The 22732-nt window shown below is 36.6% G+C and overlaps 1 protein-coding gene across 5 annotated transcripts in view; it reads left to right on the top strand.

The window, feature by feature from the left end:
• Window positions 1-22732, top strand: part of DCDC1 (doublecortin domain containing 1) — a 401001-nt gene that overhangs the window by 47741 nt on the left and 330528 nt on the right. For all 5 annotated transcript variants that reach the window (XM_055356896.2, XM_055356899.2, XM_055356900.2 and 2 more), the window contains 3 exons: window positions 7175-7444; window positions 8689-8845; window positions 9298-9460. In XM_055356896.2, the coding sequence (XP_055212871.2) occupies window positions 7175-7444; window positions 8689-8845; window positions 9298-9460 (590 nt within the window). The remainder of the gene's footprint in view (window positions 1-7174; window positions 7445-8688; window positions 8846-9297; window positions 9461-22732) is intronic.

The raw sequence follows: 22732 nt of genomic DNA, 5'->3' as shown, positions 1-22732 counted from the left end.
ATATTTTCTTATATTTTTAGACCTTAAAGATTACTTAGTTGTTGCTTTGTGAAGCAAAAATTGTAAACTAGATTTAATGAAAATCTCAGAGAGTAAGCATAATTAAATGCTACCCTGAAATATCAAGAGGGTTGTAAATTCCAGCATGTTTAAGATCTTTAGGACCTGTAAATATAATGAGATATCACCATCATGATTAAGTTTCATTATATGGCAAAAGAGAAAAGTTTTCTGCAGATGTCGTTAAGTGACATAATCAGTTATCTTTAAGTTAATTAAAAGGGAGATTATTCTGGGTGTGCCTGACCTAATCAGATAAACTTAAATGATAGCGATCATAGATTGACAACTTAGAAAGCTAAGCTATTCCTGGCCTCAAAAAAGATGATAGTCAGTATAAGTTCTATAGCAGTCAAGAACTGAATTCTGGCACCAACCTGAATGAGCTTGGAAGAGGACCCTGAGCATCCGATGAGACTGCAGCCCCAGCTGACACCTTGATTTCAGCTCTGTGAGATCCTGAACAGAGGATCCAGCTAAGCTTTGCCCAGACTCTGGACCTACAGAAATAGTGTGCTCGTAAATAGATGTTATTGTAAGCCACTAATTTTGTGGTAGTTTGTTGTGCTTCAATAGATGTACAACTAATAATGGATGGAGAAGTAAGTGGTAGGTAGGTAGGTTAGATATATAAATAGATTTTTAAAGGAAGTGTACTTATGAAGTAATATGATTAATGTTCTTGTATTAATCCATTTTAGTGGAATTTAAACTTCAGGCTTAAAAAGAATGCTTCTATATCATGGCAAAAGATTAAATAATGCAATGATAAATTGAAATGTTTGACAGAAATTAAAGGCTAGCATTTTATATGATAGGAAATAACCAATGAGATATAGTAATTCTGGCTATCAAATCATCCAGGGCAGGTATGGATGCACAGGGAGGAAGCACATTCCTTCATATGGGGTTGGCATAGAAATCATACTGAAGAAGGAACTACTTTGTCTGTTTATATGTGAGTTATTTACAGATGTAATGAAAAATTTTCAGTAGAGACATATACACTTCCAGGACAAGATGATCAATCTGACAGAAATATTAAAAAGAAAATCTATGTTATAAAATTAGCCCAGGTTCCAGAATGTTATAGAAAATCTCAACAGTAGGTGAGGAGAAGGTGAGGGTTTTGTTTTGTTTTGTTTTTGTTTTTGGACAAAAGACCATTTTCTAGAACAATTGGTTTAGGAATTCACATGCAAAGGAACTATACCTGTTCACGGAGACTACATATGGGCCAATGAATAAAAATAACCACAGCACTAAATTAAATTTAGTATCAGTTGGGAAAGACAAAATTCAGCAAAACTATCATACAACTTACTGAATTTTAGAAAAGATATCTGTGTAGATCTTAATGTAGATCTTAAAAATGTAGATCTTGAAATAAATTATAATGTAAAATGTATATAATTAATAGTTCTCAAGAAGCACAGGAAGGACAGGATGCAAAACCTCAAGCTCGAGCAAGGAATATTCTGGAGCTGAGCTCCCTGCATAAGGCTAGGACCCCTGAAAGACAGATGCACCTATTCATGAAAATGGGAACAAAGGTATGTTCATCAGCCCTAGGAAGCAACAATAAACAGATATAATGTGTTTTAAGGTTTGTGCATTGTCTGGAAAGTAACGAGTAAGTAATCATGTTAAACTTTAATAGGACGAGGATTCATATTGTAATGGCTAGCATAACCAGTAAAAATAAAGTTAAGCAAATGTATAACTTATAACCTAATAGAAGGTGAAATGAAATAATGGAAAATTATTTTTTAGTCTAAACAAAGACAACAAAGAAGTGAAAAAGAGCATAGAACAGATAGGTAAAACAGAAAACAAATAGCAAATATATTAGGGTTCTCCAGAGAAACAGAACCAGTAGGTTTTAATATTTTATTTTATTTTTAAATTTATACTTTAAAAATAAATATTTTATTTGACTTTAAAATTTTTTGTAATTTTTTTTAGAGACGAGGTCTCGCTATGTTGCCCAGGCTGATCTTGAACTCCCTATTTCAGCAATCCTCCCACCTCAGCCTCCCAAAGTGCTGGGATTACAGGCATAAGCCACCCATGTCCAGCCTATATACTGCATATTTTGTTTATATATTATATATGTACATAGGATAAGGTGTTGGCTCACCCAATTATGGAGGCTGTGAAGTCTCATGATTAGCCATCTACAAGCTGGAGACCCAGGAAAACCAGTGGTGTGGTTCAAAGGCCTGAGAGACAGAGGGCCATTGCTGTAGTTTCCAATCTGAGTCTGAAGGCCTGAGAACCAAGAGTGACCAGAACAGGGAAGATTAATGTCCCAGCTGAAGTAGTAAGGCAGAGGAAGCCAGATTCCAACCTTCTTTGCCTTTTTGGTCTAATCAGGCCCTCAACAGATTGAATGATGCCCACCTGCCCTGGGGAGGGCCATCTGCTTTACTTGGTCCACCAGTTCAAATGCTAATCTCTTATGGAAACATCCTCACAGACACACCCAGAAATAATGTTTCCTCAGATATCTGGGCATCCTGTTGCCTAGTCAAGTTGATACATAAAATTAATCATCACAGCAAGATTGTAGACATAAGTGAAATAATGTTTCCTCAGATATCTGGGCATCCTGTTGCCTAGTCAAGTTGATACATAAAATTAATCATCACAGCAAGATTGTAGACATAAGTTCAAATACCATAAGCCCTTGGTTTACTCATCTGGAAAAGGGGAATAATAATACAGGGCTGTTGTGAGGATTAAATTATAAATATATATAAAATGCTTAGAACAGTGTCTGACATAAATGCTATGTAGGCATTAGCTGTTAGTATTGTTACTATCATTGTCAATATGGAGGGCATGATATATGATTTATACCTTGCCTAGCCTGGATGAGAGTCCCTATAATTGGGCAAGTAAGGGCCAAAAGCTGACGGAACTGTTGAAAGAAGACTCCTTAGGGCTCTACCCACAAGTTGAGCTGCTTCAGAGTTTCGGTGACTTAATAGGACAGGGTTGGAGAGGTGTCTCTTTTCATCATCCCTATACTAGATTCTTCTGGCCCCAAGCACTAGAGTCTTTGGGAACACTCTGAGGTAGTACCTTGGCATGGACCTCATTGTTCTTGTGACTGGTCGTGGCAGCAGAGAGGCAGTGAGAGAAGAGAGTGGAAACAGCTGTGACTCTTACCAACATATTTTTATAGGGACATAGGAGATACTTTCAGAAATTTATAATGTACTACTTTGAGGACTCTCAGAAATAAATGGGGAGGATTTTGAGGGAGTAATAAATTCCTGTATTATGATGATCAGGTTATCATGCTGGCAGTTATTTGTGTTAAATTCTTCACCCTCAAGATTGGCATCTTTAGGATTGTCGAGGAGCACAATCCTTCCTTTTGATCCACATCTCTTTGCGCCAGCATTGACATAGACTGTTGGGCCAGATGGTCCAGAGACTGGGCCTGCAATCATAGTACTGTATTCTTATATTCCTCTGTGATTAGAAGTGAAAGACTAATATTAAAATAATCAAAAGAATCAGAGCAGTGTTTCAGCAGTTGTTACATTTAAACACTTCTGGCAGAAATTTAAATTGTATGATGTATTTTAGTGAATACTTTTAAAATCAATCAATATATAGTGTCTCTGCTCATCTTAGTGTACCAGACAGGCCATGCAAGTCCCCACCCAATTATATTTTCCCTGTTTGGAAGGCACTGACAGCCCATGTTACCCTACCTCCTGTGTACCTCCATTGTGCATCCTGCTGTCCTATCTCTAGCTGGGCCGTTGCTAGGTACTTTCCCATATGCAGGCTTGCCAGTAGCATGAGGTTGCCTCACATAAGAGTTCTACCCAACAGGGGTGTCCTATCCTGTGTAGTGATGAAATTAAACTCTTTGAGGAATTTGAATGTAAGTCATATAGACAGAGACTGAAGAAAGTAATTTAGCATAGAAATGAGGAGACACATAGAGGAAGTTAGCAGAAGCCATGAGGAAAGGGGGAGGATAGAGGTAAATCAGGCAATAATGATGTATGAAGAAGAGGCAGGTAGACACAGAAGGAGATAGGAGGTGCTGAGTCAAAAAGCATGGAGTCTGCTAGAATTAAGTCACTAGTGTATCCTTGACAGCCATGAATGGCCTTCCAATTTTTGTGCCCTGCAGGAGTGGTTTTATTTACTTTCATAACTTTCTATGTATCTTGATAATAAGCCTTATCACTTGAAGCCTAAGTGTGCCTCTCTGTTTCTGGAAAGCTGAAGGAACCTAACACCCTTCATTCCAGCACCAGTTTAGCAAACTGACTATGTGGGTTTAATTCCCATGTGGGACAAGTTGGCTTTGCAAGGGTATGTAATCATCCTCTCCAACACCTAACAAGCTATGAAACACCTATCAATTGTTATAAGAAAGATGAGTTTGAGAGTGTGTAAGAACTACTGAGGCTGGGCGTGGTGTAATCCCAGCACTTTGAGAGGCTGAGGTGGGAGGATCACGAAGTCAGGAGATTGAGACCATCCTGGCTAACATGGTGAAACACCGTCTCTACTAAAAATACAAAAAATTCAGCTGGGCGTGGTTGCATGCGCCTGTAGTCTCAGCTACTCAGGAGGCTGAGGCAGAAGAATCGCTTGAACCTGGGAGGCAGATGTTGCAGTGAGCTGAGATTGCACCACTGCACTCCAGCCTGGGCAACAGAGCAATACTCCATCTCAAAAAAAAAAAAAAAAAAAAAAAAAAGAATTACTGAAAACCTGTCCTCAATGTTGTAAAACATATCAAAGCTGAAGACTATTCATAGTGGACCAATAATATTAACTCTTTAACATAAAAAACTACCCCTTCTCCCACTTTCAGATATAAATTACTAGAGAAAACCAGGTAATAAATAAATACATAATTGAACCATATATTTAAATTTAATTATTTTTACCATTCACTGGGTAAATCTATAATCTCTTGTCCTAACCCTATCAGGATCATGTGGAGTTGGGAAGAGTTTGCATTCCCAAAAGAATGCAAGTGCTGTTACCAGAAGATGGGGAAGATGTGTGTGACAAACAAAAATGATAGACAGCCCATGCATAACTAGGTAGAAGAGGGCTATATCAATATAGTTGATAAAATACTATATTCCAGTAAAATCCATACAGAGCATAGAGCAACATGAATAATGGTTATAAAACAGTGTTTAGTCAGAAGGCAATAGAATTGAGGATATAACATGATTAAAACTTTAGAATATGAAAAAGTAAAAACCTTTTGCCTTGTGGTGGTAGAATAATGGATTGTTATGTTAAAAATCATTAGTATATTTATAAGAATATTTCATAATGAAAAAAATACATTCATTAAAAAAGACACCTTATTCTACTTTTAAGTAGGGAATTCCATTTTTTTTAAAAATATGGGAATCTGCTCTCCAAGTAACTATTTATTGGAAACTTGGAACTGTTTATGAAATCTGTGATTCTTTCCCCTGGCTGTTTACTGGTCTTCCCCCAGGTTGAAGAGCTTGGTAACCGTGTGAAGCTCCATTGCTATTGCTGCAGAAACACTGCCAGTTTGAAATGACTGCTGCCACATGCCATCACTCACCACCATTATCAAAATCTGAGTGGCTTAGATGGTCTGCAGGGAGGTCCCACTTTTGCCAGAGCTAGTCCAAAGACCCTTTCAAGGCGTTGTTTGCCACAGTTTTGAGTCTGGTTATATCCAATGTGTAGGGAAGGCTGCTCCTCTCCCCAGTACTGTACTCAGTCTAGGGCAGACTTGGATAGAAACATGTGATAACAACAACAGCAGAATACAACTGCTTGGATTCCAGAGGTGTAGTTCCCCTGGGTCCACTGTGTGAGCTCACACACACACACACACACACAAACATCTATTTTCCCTCTGACGTGTGACTACCATTCATTTTTTCAGAGGAAATAATTGACCATTTTACTCGTTTGTGACCATAAAGAGGGCAGGCTGGAAGAAATAATTGTGATTATAATGACATTTGTGGATGTGAAAGATTGGAGGAGGGGCAATCCCTGCTGAGCTTTCAACACTGAACATATGTTAATTTATAATTGGGGGTGTGTTTGGGGGGGTTATATTATGCAATAACTATTGAGGAATGAGCAAATTGGAAAGAAGCAGATTCGGTTTGTGCAAAGATAGTTCCGATTAAGGTAATACATGGAACCTGACTATCCTCTATGTGTGATCACCACACAGCTCAATATTTGCAAATATATTAAAACTTATTTTATTTTATCATACCGGTATATTCTATACCTATTCATCTTCCCAACTTGGTGTCTACATAGATTAATATATTCTTCCAGGTCATGTGGTTCCCTGTTCACACATCATAGTTCATCCACATACTACTCTTCCAGCCTAAATACCAGTAGGGTGACCAACTGACCCAGTTTATCTGAGACTGAGGGAGTTCCTGGAATGTGTGACCCTCAGTGCCAAAACCAGGATAGTCCTGAACAGAGATGAGTTAGTTAGGCTAATCTCAGGTCTGCTGTGAAGCCTTTACCGACTTTATTCCCACCCATTCTAAAATGGCCTTCAATGAATTATTTTCATCTTTAAGGTTAATACACACTCAGTTTCAGTTTATTTAACATATATTCTCTATTGGGGGATTGTTTGCAAGTTTCTTGAGGGTAGGACCCACATATTTTTAACAGCAGAGTGCTAAGTAAGTATTAGAAAATAAAGTGGATCTAAGAATTTAAAAGTTATACTTACATTGTTTTAAACATTATGCAAGCTTCCGTTTGGTTGAATTAAGTAAAGCAATGAAGCTTAATGGTTATGAATGTGGATTTTATTTCAGGACAGGCTTGGGTTCAAATTCCCATCCTGTCAGTTATTGATTATGTGACAGTGGGCAAGTTAATTAACCTCACTGAGCCTCAATTTCTTAAATCTGTAAAATGGGAATAAAAATAATAACCACTTCCCAGGAATATTGTAGGCATTAAACAAAATAATGGCTAAGTGTGTAGTATTTTGTGTAGCACATAGCACACAACTCGTTATTATGTGGTATTTGTTAATAAATGATTACAAATCAATTAATTGTATTCTTCCATGCATTGTTTCTTCCAGAGAGTTTATGTCATCCCAGGCAAAAGCAGTTATTAAAACTACTGATGATTATTTGCAGTCTCAGTTTGGCCCCAACAGACTTGTGCATTCAGCAGCAGTATCAGAAGGGTCAGGACTTCAAGATTGCTCCACACATCAAACAGCATCAGATCACAGCCATGATGAAATATCAGACCTAGATAGCTACAAATCAAACAGTAAAAACAATTCTTGTTCTATATCAGCATCCAAGAGAAACAGACCTGTCAGTGCTCCAGTGGGTCAACTGAGGTAATCAAAGCTGTTCTCTGTTCTTTTTAACCTATTGTTGAAGTTCTTTCCTTTGAGCAGAGTTTATAATGTTTCAATTGACTATCTCAGACATTAAAATGTAACACATCTCTCGGGTTTTGTTTTTGTTTTTATTTTTTTCTTTGAAAGCACCAGAGTAGAATGTTGTTAATTACACTGTGGGAAATATGAGATACACTTCAACCTGGGTAATCAGAAACTCTGAAAAGAATATTTGAAGCAGAATCAGGCTAGGATCATGAAATATCTTTGCTCACACGAACTTATTTAAAAATAAAAATGCTTTCTTTGATATTTAACCAATAGTTTGAAACAGAATTGAATTGAATGAAATTATTATAAAACAATTTTGTAAATATGTTTTCACATCAAATTGTTATCATAAACTATTAACATGAGAGTTCATAGACAGAAGAAAATATTAGTAAAAACAAAAATCAAACCAAGAAACTAATACCCCACTATTTTCAAATGTTTGAATATGTGGATATGTTGTTTTTAATTTGTGTGACATTTTTATTTTAAAATATTTACTCTTCTGTGGCATTACAAATTAACTTGGTTAGTTAGAGAATTATGAAGAAAATTTGACGTTAGTCAGTTTACCACATACTTTTGCTGAGAAAAATCATAAATATCAAAATTAGTTTTGCCCGAAGACAAAACTTAGAAATCTTCACCGTTACCACTTCCGAACAGTTTGAAATGAGAGCAATACAATTAACCTTGGAATCAAAATTTTAAAATCAAATATTTTTGAATTTTAAACATTTTTTAAAAAAATTAAAGAACTTTGATAAACATGAAAACTTGGATAGAATCTTAGCCATTTGCTGTTTCATGATATTAAGACCATATTACTATTTTTTGCTATCAGAACATATCTCATATATATAATTTTTAGTTGCATATAATATATATATATTTTAAAAGGACTGTTGTGTTTTATAAGTAAAGTGATAAAAATCATTTATTCTGATATATATGTTTTATATGAGCAGTTTTGGCAAACACTGTGTTTTAAATTTTTTTGAATATTTAAGTAGTGAGAGTGTTACTCTGTAACAACAATCTTATCCTATAAAAAGTTTTGTTAGGTATACTTATATACATAGGAACAATCTTTAGTGCTTATATCTGTTTAAAAAAATCCAGGATAATATTTATTTAAAAGCTTTCACTAATTAGCATGCATCAATTTTTCTGTTTTTCTTTTTCTTCAGGATTGCAGAGTTCTCTTCTTTAAAATTTCAGTCAGCCCGGAATTGGCAGAAATTGTCTCAAAGACACAAACTTCAACCAAGAGTGATTAAAGTAACAGCTTACAAAAATGGATCTAGAACAGTCTTTGCCAGAGTTACTGTACCAACCATCACCTTGGTAACTAGTGTTCCAAAGTTTTCTGTGCTTTATTTTTTTTCCCTTACTCTCTTTATAATATAAAAAATGAGAAAATTATTGTTAATATTTCTTTTTAAGAATCTGAATCTACAGATTGCTTATATATACGTAGATTTCTTGGAATTTCACTCCTTTCCTTTTTTAAAAAAATTCAATATATAAATAGTGTATTTAAACAGATGCAACTCTACAATACCGTGTAGAGTTATTAAAATGACAGATCATTTAAATATTAAATTTAGTCAATAATTAGATATGCTTCATGCTGTGACTTACCTTTTATTTCTATATTTTCAACTGCTAGAAAATAACTGTATTGGCAAGTGACTCAATTGGGTTTCTATTTTGATCATTAGAACCTTTTGTTTTGAGGGAAATATATTACTTTCTTTATAGTAAATCACTTTGACTTACCTCTTGCTTTCTTCTAGCTGCTGGAAGAGTGCACAGAAAAGCTGAATCTGAACATGGCCGCAAGACGAGTGTTCTTGGCAGATGGCAAGGAAGCCCTCGAACCTGAAGATATACCCCATGAAGCCGATGTTTATGTTTCAACGGGAGAGCCCTTTTTAAATCCATTCAAAAAAATTAAAGGTAAAAAAGATCTAAAAAATACCCTACCCCCACACATACTGAATTGCTTAAGGGGTGCAATTAAAAAATGATTTTCATCCTGTCTTTTTTGCATGGTTTAACAAAACTAATGTTTACGCATTTACAGCTCCGTAAGAGGATAATGTGCTTAATGAAAGAAAAATCCACTGACAGCCACGTTTATTGCCCTTCATTAGCATTGGTGCTTAATTTAATATAGATCTGAATAGACATTAGGGAGCCTGCAGGAGGTTAAATGGTGAAAATATAATAAATTAAATCAGAGATTATTGAATTTACTGTTTAGTTTCTGTGACACTCAACAGACATAATTCATTAGACTTATCCTCTCAGAAAATAGTTCAAAGTTTTAAGTATCATTTATTCATTTACACTCTTGGTCTTTTTTCAGATAGTATCAACATAATTATGAAAATGTGGCCAATAATGAACATACATTTCTTATATACATATGATTCTCCTAGTAACGTATTTCATAAGAAATGTTCCAGCTTGATTATTTTTTAACCTTAAAATGTATAATATAATCCTACACATATTTTCAATTAAGGTTTTCCAAAAAGTTCATTTCTTCCAACATTTCAGAAATGTGGAGATTTTCTAAAATTTAAAAAAATAACATTTTTCTTTCCTCAGTGGAAAAGAATACATTTTAAGGGAGAAATAAAAGCACTACTATCTAAGAATATTCTTTCAAGCATGTTGTGCCCAGAGTTTGGTATCTACTGCTATGTATGATAATCGGATTTAAATAACAGGAATAAGGACTTTGCCATAAAAATTCAGTGTGTCTAACTGCTGTACTTTCCTATGCTTTTTATACTTTATTAGAAGTAATTTTTTTCTGCAACTTCTATAAAGCTAGTGAATCAAAGGCAAGTCTAGGCAGTAATTGCATAAGTAGAAGAAAAGTAATTCTGGAGTTCATTACAGATGAGGCGATGAAAATCTCCCTTCTGTTAATGTTATTGTATAAAGTTGTGCTAGGATTTCTCTTTTATATAATACTTGATCTTCAGGAAATAAGCAATTTCTTGAATTCAATAGAAAATTTAAGAAAATTTCGTTCTTGTAAAGAAACTTGTTGCTATAATGGTCATTGAAAATTACCTATGTGATAGTGTGGACTCATATATTTTTCACATTTTGCTTTAAGTTTAAAATCTGGCTGGCTGCCTTAATTTTATATTCATTGAATCATTTGCTTATATAAAAACATGGGTCTTAGTGGGCAAATACTTTTCTGTGACTTTAAAAAATTCAGATATATTTGTAATGATTGCTTCATTAAGATCCTTGATTATTGTTATTAATAAGAAATGCTTGCCTTTCATATGAATAATGGTATTGTAGAAGAGACATATAAAAATTATTCATAGCTAAGCTAAGAAGAAAATCTCCTGGACATGTATGCCTAAAATAATAATGTCACACACATGACTGAGCTTGGTGGATGATTTTTAAATGTACTAACTAATTTCCTCCTACTTTTTGTTTTCTCTTTTATCCTTTTCAAAAGCCAAGTCCAGAACAAAAAACTTCTCTGCTTTGTCTGCGTATCTTTGGCTGTGTTTCACTGTGACATGCACTGCTGTTCTTTTAGCACCAAAATGTTGGCACACATTCCTGAAAATTTCACACCATCTCTTGCTGGATCAGCAAGCTTAACCCACCAAAATCTGGTGTTGTGCAATGGTTTTTGACTGATAATCAATCTTTATGCTGCTCGACAGTTGTTGCTGGGACACGGAGTAGAGCAGGTGGCAGATGTGCCTTGTCTTTTGAGAAAAGAAATTGTAGGTGAGCTTGGACACAGACTAGCATATCACATGTCCATTAAAAAGAGTTAGGATAAGTATAATGGGGAAAAGCCATTCATCTAAGTTGAGCTTATAGATAAGCTTAAACAATGATATTTGGTTTCTTTCAGAATGTTAAGAATATAAATGTAAACATATATACATTTATATATGAAAGATAATATTTAACTTGATGTGAGTGATATATTACATATCACTCACATATTCACATACACTTTTTCAAACCACCAAAATCAGCTTGAAGATTACCTTTCTGTCATCTGTTTTACAGATAAATCTATAATTTTCCAACTAGCCACAAGTGTGCCATTAAAATAAAAACGTGTGAATAACTTTGAAAGTGGTAGATAAACTTAAAGAGACATGATCAGAAAAGTTGGATAATTGAACATGCTAAAGGTAAATAGGGGAAATCAATTGGCATAATTAAGTGTTAATGATGTATCTTTCTAAATGAGAATAAGTATTTTATATACAATTGATAACTGGTCATTGTTTTAATTTACAGACTTTTATTCATTCAACAAACATTTATTGAGAGTCTATATATGCTAGATACTAGGCCAGGTCAGAGAAAGATAAAAGCTGTGGTTCATAGTCTGATTTCTTTTTTATCATTATTCTTTCATCTCTAATTTAAATTCAATTTAATGCAATTAAATCAAAATTTAAATCAACACATTTTTATTGAGTACCTACTATGTGTGCCCCAGCATAGGGATAGAAGTCCTGGCCTTTAAGGAACTTAAACTGAGTAGATAAGTTATAAATCCTTCAAACTGAGAATACTATTTTACAACATAAATCAAATGGATCTTATTTTCTTTCTGGCATTGGAAGGCCGAACAAGCCAGTATATATTTTGGCAATTATATATCTATACTTCAATGGTTTTCCTTATTCATTGGAAAAGCAATGTAGATGGAGAAAATTGCCTAAGAACGATTTCCAGATTTACTAAGACAGAAAAAATCCTACAGAACATCTCTGATATTTTAACTATTTTACTACGCCTTTTGAGCATCACTGTTGACAACCAGTGGCATTGGATCTAATAGAAAGCTGGAGAGCTATTCATCACATACCTTGAAACACAAAGCTTTCATACGGAGGTCAGGCCAAGGTCAAGACTGACATGAAGCATTCCTTGTTGAAATGCAGTATTAGAATAATTCTTACATTTTAAAGTTGAATATTTAATCATAAATATTAATTGTGTATGGAAAAGATCAGGAAAATAGAAATATTTTATATAAATACTGTTGATAATGTTGCCTTATTAGGTATTATACTTCTGGCATTTAAAGTTTCTGACATTTATTAATAATTCATTGAAATTATGAATATGTAGTTAATGAATTGTTTGAAAAGGCATATTAAGTTTTCTGATTCATGGCCATGTGGTTTAGGTTTTATTCACAGTTTCCTAAATCTTCTGCTTAATTGTGACACAGTGAAAATTCTTGGATCAGATCCATGGGGTTTATAAGAGTTCAGTTCCTTTATAACTGCTAGGAGCTGTATGTAAGTAATGCAAACATAGCATAATAAATGGTTCGTGCCCTGTGATTGCCTGAATATCTTAAATAAGATGAGGGGAAAACACTATTTAGACCTAATTCGTTAGGTCCAAGTTCTGTTGTATGGAGCTCTGATTGTCTTTCAAACTTTTTGGTTGAATATTTCTACTCTCTCCTATATATCCTATTCTATTACTGGGCTTTCAGAATTATCATTTACAGTGATTCATTTCAGTCCTGAGTTTTGTTAACCAGAAGTGAAACTTGGTATTATGAATAAGATTTTAAATCTTTTAGATCCAATATTGTGAAGATGTAGTCACAGAAAAAAATGCATGAAAGGAGTTCTTGATACTATACCTAAGATCTAAATTTAAGCCTAGAGATTTTCTAGTAACTGCCATGTGATCTACAAAATGAAATAATTTGCTATGACAGCTTGTGATTGACAAGAATATGTGTGAGCACATTTAAAATAGGCCATCTTTTCATGTAGAAGTGTCAGTGAAATGATGGATTCTCATCATTTTAATTATTGATGATTTGGAAATATTTCAATTCCACGACACACAAGACACATTCTAAATAGCAGCATAACACTTTTTCTCATATCTGCATCCATAATGAAATGTTCTGTCATATTTTGTTTTTCAAAAAATGCATTCATTTAATGAACCTGGATTCATGCATTATATTCTCTTCCATTATATGTCTACTGAATTTGTTGATTTTTAAATTGTTATGTTAAAAGCACAAATTTCAATAGGTGACCCACTACTCACATCACATCATACCTTAATATTTCTGCTGCTAGATCTCAAGACAGAACGCTATAGTGCTGCCTACACCAATGGCTGCTTTAGTCTTGCCAAAACAGATACCAGCCTTTGTGGTGTTCACCTACAGGGCAACCACTACTTAATTCAGTCAGCTAAGGTAGTTAGGACTGGCTTTCCCAAATTCCCTTTTATCTTTTGGTTTGAATAGTGTATTTATTAGGTTAGATTGTTTGTACATTTTAACTTCCACTTTTCTATATATATTCAAAAGGAGGAAGATGGCATTATGTGGTGAAAAAAAAACCCGTTTTCTTCTCAGACAGCATATGATTCTTCTATTTCTATAAGTGAGGGTAAAACTATAGGAAAATATTTTATGTATTTTCTATTCCAAAGTTTTAAATCTGTAAATAAAAGAATAGAATATCCTTGGTATACAAAATAGGTGTGGATTTGAAGACAATTATAAGAGATGGACCAAAAAAGTCTTCTTAGTCAGTAGGAAAATCTATAGCCTGTGTGTGGCTGGCAGCATCTCTTTATATTGTCAAATACCAAATCATTGAAAAACACCTAAATTCTTGACATAACCAGAAAATGTTGAATTATATTCATACACAGAGACTACATTTATTTACTGTACAGATGCTTGCAAACCTATACTGTCCTGTTAACCTGAATGCATTTACAAAATTGAAAATGAAACAGTTACCTTTAAATCAAATCACTTAGTTGTCTGCCTATGCTGCTTGTTACTTTACCTGAGAATTCATTTATATATTCTATAGTTATTCTTTCAGAGTGGTTTGCTTTTTGAACTTTTCACTTTTGAAGGCTTTAGATATCTTGTTAGGAGAGTTGTGAGAAATGCATTATTGTTTATTTTAAAGGACACTAGACTCGAAGGCAGCTGATGTTGCAAGATTCTAGTTCCTGTGTCTGGTCTTGGGCAAACTGGTCTGCACTTCAATGTCCTTATCTGTAATATAGATGAAGTAATACTTTAAATGACTATTGGATATTTCTAATAAAGATAAATCATTTGAAAATTAAGTGTCTATAAGCCCCTGGTCTAAACAGAAAACTGAGAATACCATCTTATAAACATAACTAAGACTTGAAGTTAGTCAGAACCTTGTGTCCACTTTTACCTTTCTAGAATAGCTGGCTGGGCTCAGGAAAATAACAACAACAACAAAATTTGTTTCTACTTTCTTCATCACTGCCAGGAAAGCAAACTAGAGTGTGAACCTGGGCCAGTCACTTAATCTCGCTAAGCCTAAGTTTCTTCATCCATAAATTGAGCATAATAGTTTACACCTCGGCCAGGTGTGTTGGCTCTCGCCTGTAATCCCAGCACTTTGGGAGGCCAAGGCAAGCAAATCGTGAGGTCAAGAGATCAACACTATCCTGGCCAACATGGTAAAATCCCATCTCTACTAAAAATACAAAAATTAGCTGGGCATGGTGGCGCGAACCTGTGGTCCCAGATACTAGGGAGGCTGAGGCAGGAGAATTGCTTGAACCCGTGAGGCAGAGGTTGCAGTGAGCCGAGATCATGCCACTGCACTCCAGCTTGGCGACAGAGCGAGACTCTGTCTCAAAAAAAATAAATAAATAAAAAATAAGTTTACATCCCACAGATATATTATGGGAAGTAAAGAAGATGATATAAAAACCTGGCATATGATAGTTACCTGAAATGTTATTTTTCTACCTGCCCTTATTTATTTTCCTTCTTTTGCTCCATCCTTTCTAGGTATGTTTCCACAAGCTTTTCATACAAGTTGTCACACATATCTGATTTTACTAACAAAGGTCTTTGCTAGGTCTGAGATCTTGAAATAAATACAACCAAATTAAAATACCTGCCAAGTAGTTATGTATACAGCATGATATGGGAATCTGAGTTAAAGGCTTTGAACTCTCAATATCTAGGGTGTAGGTCAAAATCAAGGCCTTTTATAAAAGGAGCCCCAAGTGGCCTTAGTCTGCTCCATTCCAAAAGTTGTATTTTAAAATATGTTTGTGACCCAGGGCTAGCCTTAACTTTAAGCTGCCATAACTTATTTAAAGAAAGTTCATAGAAAAGTTCAGGGAAAGGGTGACAACATTTTGATTGGCACAATAGATGGGATGTTTGTAATTTTAATCAAATGTAAATTGAAGACATACTTCAAATGATATGTCAGACTCGTGTTACTGAGTTAAAATCTAATGACAACCACTGTCATTATTAGTTAAATATAGCCATCATGCCTATAGCAATAAATGATGACACTTAAGAACATGCAGAAACAAAGAGCGCAAGTATTTAGAGAAAAGGGAGTGACTAGAAACTCAGTTGAATGCAGGAATGTGACCTGGATTTAATCTATTTACCAAACATAGAAGCAATTGTATTTTGGGCAGATGACATAATTGAATATAGCAGTATGTTTTCTTACTGTCAGAGCATTTGTATTTTATAAACTCATCTTGCATTCATGAAATGATGTGCTTATTCATATTTAATGTCATTATCTATACCTACTTGACAGAGTGTTGTGTTTTCAAATTTATTGCACAACTACCAGAGAACAAATTTTTAAAATTAAGATTTTTAATAAGCTTGTGGATTTGAAGTTGTAAGTTTGCTGCTTTTTATTCTAGAAGTAAAAGAAGGCAGTATTCTTTTTACTTGGTACAAGCAAATGGAAAATTATAATGTTAGAAGCATCCAGATTTATTTAATTTTGTGACAGACATTGGCTTTTTTGAAGTAGACTGAGGAAATATAATTGTATTGTAGATAGACCTTTTAACAGAAAAGCAAGCTAAGAAGTGCTTTATCTTTTTCATGGTTTGGTTAAAAATAAAATCATGAAAATAAAATAAGACATGGATTCTATCAAATAAAATATAATCTATGGTTGGAACATAAGGTTCTCTGAGTGCTTTGGGAGAGTAAGTATATGAACAGTCAGGCGGACATGGCAGTCCCTGAGCAGCTGAGATACGACCCTTTTGGGAACTATTTTCCAAAGTTATGCTAAACCTTAGGTCCTCACTAGAGTCCAGTCACCACCTGCATCCTAACCCAGCAGAATCTTAACTTTCCAGAGAAAAGTACCTGAGGAGAGGAAGACTGGGACAGGTCTAGGTCTGACTGCTTTGAAAACCACCAGGTGTGGCTAGCATATTTAGAGGGGATAAGGTAATCAGGTGAGACAAGGGCCCTTTCTTTGGCAGTTGGTTGTGGAGGGCAGAGACCTTGCTGAAAGAACTATCAACAAGGTAGTGATTCAAGAACAGTCCAAAGGGAAAAAGGTAGAGATTCAAGAACATTCCAAAGGAGAAAAGGTTGAGACTCAAGAACAATCCAAAGGGGAACTCGGATGTTACTGTCGTTGAGATTTGTGAACTCCGAATATCTGAGACAGGTCTCAGTCAATTTAGGAAGCTTATTTTGCCAAAGTTAAGGATACATGTCTGTGAGACAGCCTCAGGAGGTCCTGATGACATGTGCCCAAGGTGGTCCGAGCACAGCTTGGTTTATACATTTCAGGGAGACATGAGACATCAATCAATATATGTAAGATGAACATTGGTTTGGTCCAGAAAAGCGGTACAACTCAAAGCAAAGGTGGGGCAACTCGAAGTGGGGAGGGGCCATTAAGATCAAAGGTAGATAAGAGACAAATGGTTGCTTTCTTTTGCGTCTCTGATTAGCCTTTTAACCTGATTCTTATAAAGGTACCAGATAGCCTCAGCCCTAGGAGTTGAAAATTTTTGAATTTTTAGAGATGAGAAAGTTAATGAAAGACAGAAATGTAGGAAGCATTTGTTAATAACGGCTAGTATGGGGGCCGGACGTGGTGGCTCATGCCTGTAATCCCAGCACTTTGGGAGGCCAACGCTGGCAGATTAGAAGGTCAGGAGTTTGAGACCAGCCTGGCCAATAAGGTGAAACCCCGTCTCTACTAAAAATATAAAAAATTAGCCAGGCGTGGTGGTGCGTGCCTGTTGTCCCAGTTACTCAGGAGGCTGAGGCAGGAGAATCGCTTGAGGTTGCAGTGAGTCAAGATCATGCCACTGCACTCCAGGCTGGGTGACATAGCGAGACTCTGTCTCAAAAAAAATTAAAAAAAAAAATGGCTAGTATGTTTTCCTAGAAATTCAAAGTAGATTTAGATGGCATTAGGGTTCTTGTTTGAATTGCTTGGCTCCCTGCCCCACATACCCTACAGTCCCCTCACTATTTTGTTGCTACTCACTCCACTCACCCCCAGCCTTTGAGAATAGCCTCTTCCTCACCAGGGCTGAAGTCTTGTCAAGTCTTTGCTGACCATCTTCAGTTTCTCTGTGTTGGCATGGAAGAGTCAGATTCTGTTTTTCTTCTTGCCTCTGGATGTGATAATGCTTACCCTGGCTGTCAGCCCTCAAACCACATTTCTTGATATGAAAACATATGTCCTCAGAGGGGTGATGTACAGAAGAATCACTTCCTGTTGCTAAATAGGAGGGTTCCCTGGTTGATATGGTCTGGCTCTGTGTCCCCACGGAAATCTCATATTGAATTGTAATCTGAAATATAATCCCCTCATGTTGGGGGAGACGCCTTGTGGGAGGTAATTAGATCGTGGGGGTGGTCCCCCCCATGCTGTTTTCATGATAGTGAGTGAGTGATTTCTCACCAGATCTTATGGCTTTATAAGGGGCTTTTTGCCTCTTTGCTCTGCACTTCTCCTTCTTTCCACACTGTGAAGAGGATGTGTTTGCTTCTCCTTCCACCATGATTCTAAGTTTCCTGAGGCTCCCCTAGTCATGCTGAACTGTAAGTCAATTAAACCTCTTTTTAAATAAATTACCCAGTCTTGGCTATGTCTTTATTAGTGGTGTGAAAATGCACTAATACAGTAAATTGGTACCAGGTAGTGGAGCGCTGCTGTAAAGATACCCAAAAATGAAGCAACTTTGGAACTAGGTAATGGGCAGAGATTGGGACAGTTTGGAGGGCTCAGAAGAAGACAGAAAGATGTGGGAAAGTTTGGAATGTCCTAGAGACTTGTTGAATGGCTTTGACCAAAATGCTGTTGTTGATGGAGCAGTAAGGGAAGATCTTAAACTGGATCCTGAGAAGGACTTGAGTCTGAATAGGTGAAGTATGGGTTTAAAAGTGAACAGGGATAATGAACAGATTTGCTTAGGTAAAACAGTGCTTCAAACTAGGGTAAGACAAGAACAGAAAGTTTGAATGGCATCAGATTGTAAACTCTTCTGTTAGACATAAGGTTAGGAAAAAGGACTTGTGTCTTTTTTCATATTCCTTGCACAGAATCTGGCACATAGGATACACTCAACAAGTATTTGTTGACTGCCTGACAGACCCCTGATGGGCTGGCTGGCTGGCTGACTGACTGACTGACTAGGAGAAAACTTCAAAAACTAGTTCCAAGAGTTTTCTCTTTAGGTAATGATAAAATTGATGTCTTAGGAAAACTCAGCTGTGATTGGTGTATAGAATGTCAGATGTGATGGAGGAGAATCATATACAATTAGAAAGTTCTTGCAGATTTTAGGAGGCAGAGACAGAAATGGACAAATGGGTCTGGTTGGAAATGGAAAAAAAATGATGCTTTGAAGAGTTACTGTGAAGAATGCATAACCGAGAGGTCTCCCTTCCTTTACCGTGTCTCAGGTCAGATTCCCTAGAAGCAGAACCTGAGATGAGGATTTTAGTGCAAGAGACTTGTTGAGGGAATACTCTCAGTTGAACCATGTTAAGGGAGTGAGAGAAGGAGCCTAGAGCAAAGGAAGAAGCATGGCCAAGACATGTGTTCACTGGAAATCTACCCCCAGTCTGAAATGTGAAAGACACCAGAGAATTGCTCCCCTTTGAGGCAAGGGGACTGGCTACTATGCCCCAGAATCAGTCAATCATTGGCTGTTGGCTGTCTCCCTAGGTAAGAGGGAGGAGATCACAACCTCATAGGCATTTCCTGACTAGGTTTCTTTCAGTCAAAGGCAATTCTCAGAAGGGTGAAGCTGTATGATGGTCACAGCCAGGACTCAAAGCAGCTGGAGTTTGGGTGCACTAGCCTGCTAAAAGGCACCTTGGGGGGGCACCAACAGTGTCTACTACACTATGCACTATAGTCGACCCTCTGTATCCACGGGTTCTGCATCTGCGGGTTCAACCAAGTATGGATCAAAAATACTCAGAAAAAAAGAGCTATAAAAAATAACAATAGAATAATAAAAAAATACAAACAAAAATACAGTATAACAACTATTTACTTAGCATTCACATTGTATTAGGCATTATAAATAATCTAGAGATGATTTAAAGTACACAGGAGGATGTGTGTAGGTTATATAGAAATACTACTACATTTTATATAACGGACTTGAGCATCTACAGATTTTGGTATCCTAGGGGTCTTGAAACCAAGCCTCCATGGATACCCAGGGACAACTGTACTTTCTTCACATAACACCCTGCTGAGAATCTTCTAACAGCTTCCCATCACATCCGGAATAAAATCCAAATCCTTTATCTTGACCTGAACAATGTGGCCCCTTTCTGCCTCTTTGGCTTTAACCACATACACTCTTTCTGTTCTTTCTTTCTTTCCTTCTTTCTTTCTTTCTTTTTCTTTCTTTCTTTCTTTTTCTTTCTTTCTCTTTCTTTCTCTTTCTCTCTTTCTTTCTTTTCCTCCCTCCCTCCCTTCCTTCCTTCCTCTCTCTTTCTTTCTTTCTCTCTCCCCTTCCCTCCCTGTCCCTTCCCTCCCTCCCCTCCCCTCCCCTCCCCTCCCCATCCCTTTCCTTCCCTTCCTGAGTTTCACTCTTGTTGCCCAGGCTGGAGTGCAGTGGCATGATCTCGGCTCACTGCAACCTCTGCCTCCCGAGTTCAAACAATTCTCCTGCCTCAGCCTCCCGAGTAGCTGGGATTACAGGCGCCCACCACAATGCCTGTCTAGTTTTTTGTATTTTTAGTAGAGATGGGGTTTCACCATGTTGGCCAGGCTGGTCTTGAACTCCTGACCCTGGGTGATCCACCTGCCTCAGCCACCCAAAGTGCTGGGTAATTACAGGCATGAGCCACCGTGCCCATTCTATTTTTCTTTCTTAAACATGCCAGGCCCATCCTCATTTCGAGTCCCTGTGCTTGGTTTTCACTCTGCTTGGAATACCTTTCCCCCAGATTTTCACAACTAACTTCTCATCTCATAGGCCTCTCTGTTCAAAGAGACCTTACACTGTCAGTTTCTCTGCCAGAGCCTGTGAACTGCACAAGCAGCTCTGTCCTCCTTACAGTTGTCGCACTGGTGCCTTGATGTGTGGACGCCCAGTAAATATTGTTGAATGAATAAGCAATTAGTTGGAGAGAAATGATTAAGCAGTATGGGTTCAAGGTCTCGCTGAGAGAGTGGATAACTGTAAAAGAAGTGGAAACACTGACAGAAATAAGAACTGTGAAGGGTGAGACAGTTTGTGTAGAAAGATATGAAATTTTGCTTTAGACATTGAGATATATGGTAGTGGCAAAAGAGTGCAGTGATTAGGAGCACAGCTTCTTGAACTAAATTCATGTCCCAGTGCCACCACATACCAGTTGTATGATCTTGGGCAAGTTAATGCCTCTGTGCCTCAGTTTCCTCAACTGTAAATAAGGATAATAATATTACCTATCTCATAAAGTTGTTGAGAGAACTAAATAAGGTAGTATCTATAAATCACATAAATGGAGTCTGGCTATAGTACTGTTTTTCATGGAATTTAAGGAGTTCTGCATGTGAAAGAGACAGTTTCAGCCGGGGCTGGCACTACAGTTGGGTGAGTGAAGTATCACTGGGACACAATTTGAGGAGGCATTCGCTCTGAGGGTTCTGTGAGGGCCCTGCACAGCTTCCTTAAATTTTGCCTCATTGGCCTTCACTCCCCTCACCCTAGTCCTGGCCTTGGAAAACCCTTTATTGGTAAGATTCTCTAAATCTTGGCGCCTGTAACATCTCCTCCCTCTGGCCTTAGTGGGAGTGGTTTCTTGCTCTTTCTAATTTTGGGGTTGCCTAACTGTCCTTCGGTTGCTTCTCAGCCTTTTCTGTCACTTACATAACCAATTCCCTGCAGTCAGTTTCCTCTGCTCAAATACTCTGAGTAGATTCTGTTTTCCTGATTGGACCCCGACTGATGTAACAATTAATATACTCCAATGCTCCATAATAAGCAATAGAACTTCAGGGAGGTGAGGGAAGAAGCTAGCATTTATGGAATGACTTCGATATGTTAGGTAATTTTACATATAAGATATTTAATCCCTGTCAGGTAGTGGAGTGATGCTCACTAGATAATTTTTAATGAGAAATCTGAAATTCAGGGAGGTATAGTGCATCTAGTGTCACTAAGAAACAGAGCTAGGGTTCAAACATAGTTTGAAGGTAGAGTTAATACCCTTTCACCATGCAAAGCATCTAGGGGCATCCAGATTGTGGGTAAACTCCCATTACACTACAATAATTCATTCATATTTTTTTTCCCCTGTGAGAGATTTTTTTTTTTTCCCAGAGAAATACTGTCTGACAATGATCAGCACCTATGGACCTCCTCCTCTTCTTTTTTTCTTCTTTATTTATTGAGGTCACATAATGCAAAATTAATAATTTTAAAGCGAGCAATTTAGTAGCATTTAGTACATTCACACTGTTGTGTAACTAGCATCTCTATCTAGTTCCAAAATATTTCCATCATTTCAAAATAAAACCCCTTACCCATTAAGCTTCTCTTCAATCCCCTCTCCTCCCTGCTGCTGGCAACCATCAGTATATGTTCTGTTTTTATAGATTTACCTATTCTGATATTTCATGTAAATGGAATCATACAATATGTCACCTTTTTTATGTCTGGCTTCTTTCATTTAGCATGTTTTTGAGGTTTGTCCATTTTTTAGCAAGTATCAGTACTTCATTCTTTTTTATGGCTGAATGATATTCCATCTGTGTTATACATTGTACTATCATTTGTTTATCCATTCATCTATTGATGGACATTTGGTTACCACATGTTGGCTATTGTAAATAGTGCTGCTGTGAACATGTGTGTACATGTACTTAGTTGAGTATCTGTTTTCAATTCTTTTGGCTATTTATGAAC

This window comes from Gorilla gorilla, chromosome 9 (genome assembly GCF_029281585.2).
Source record: "Gorilla gorilla gorilla isolate KB3781 chromosome 9, NHGRI_mGorGor1-v2.1_pri, whole genome shotgun sequence".
In the NCBI taxonomy this organism is placed as follows: Eukaryota; Metazoa; Chordata; class Mammalia; order Primates; family Hominidae; genus Gorilla; species Gorilla gorilla.
Note: the sequence above shows the minus strand (reverse complement) of the source record. Positions and strands in the feature narration are given on the sequence as shown.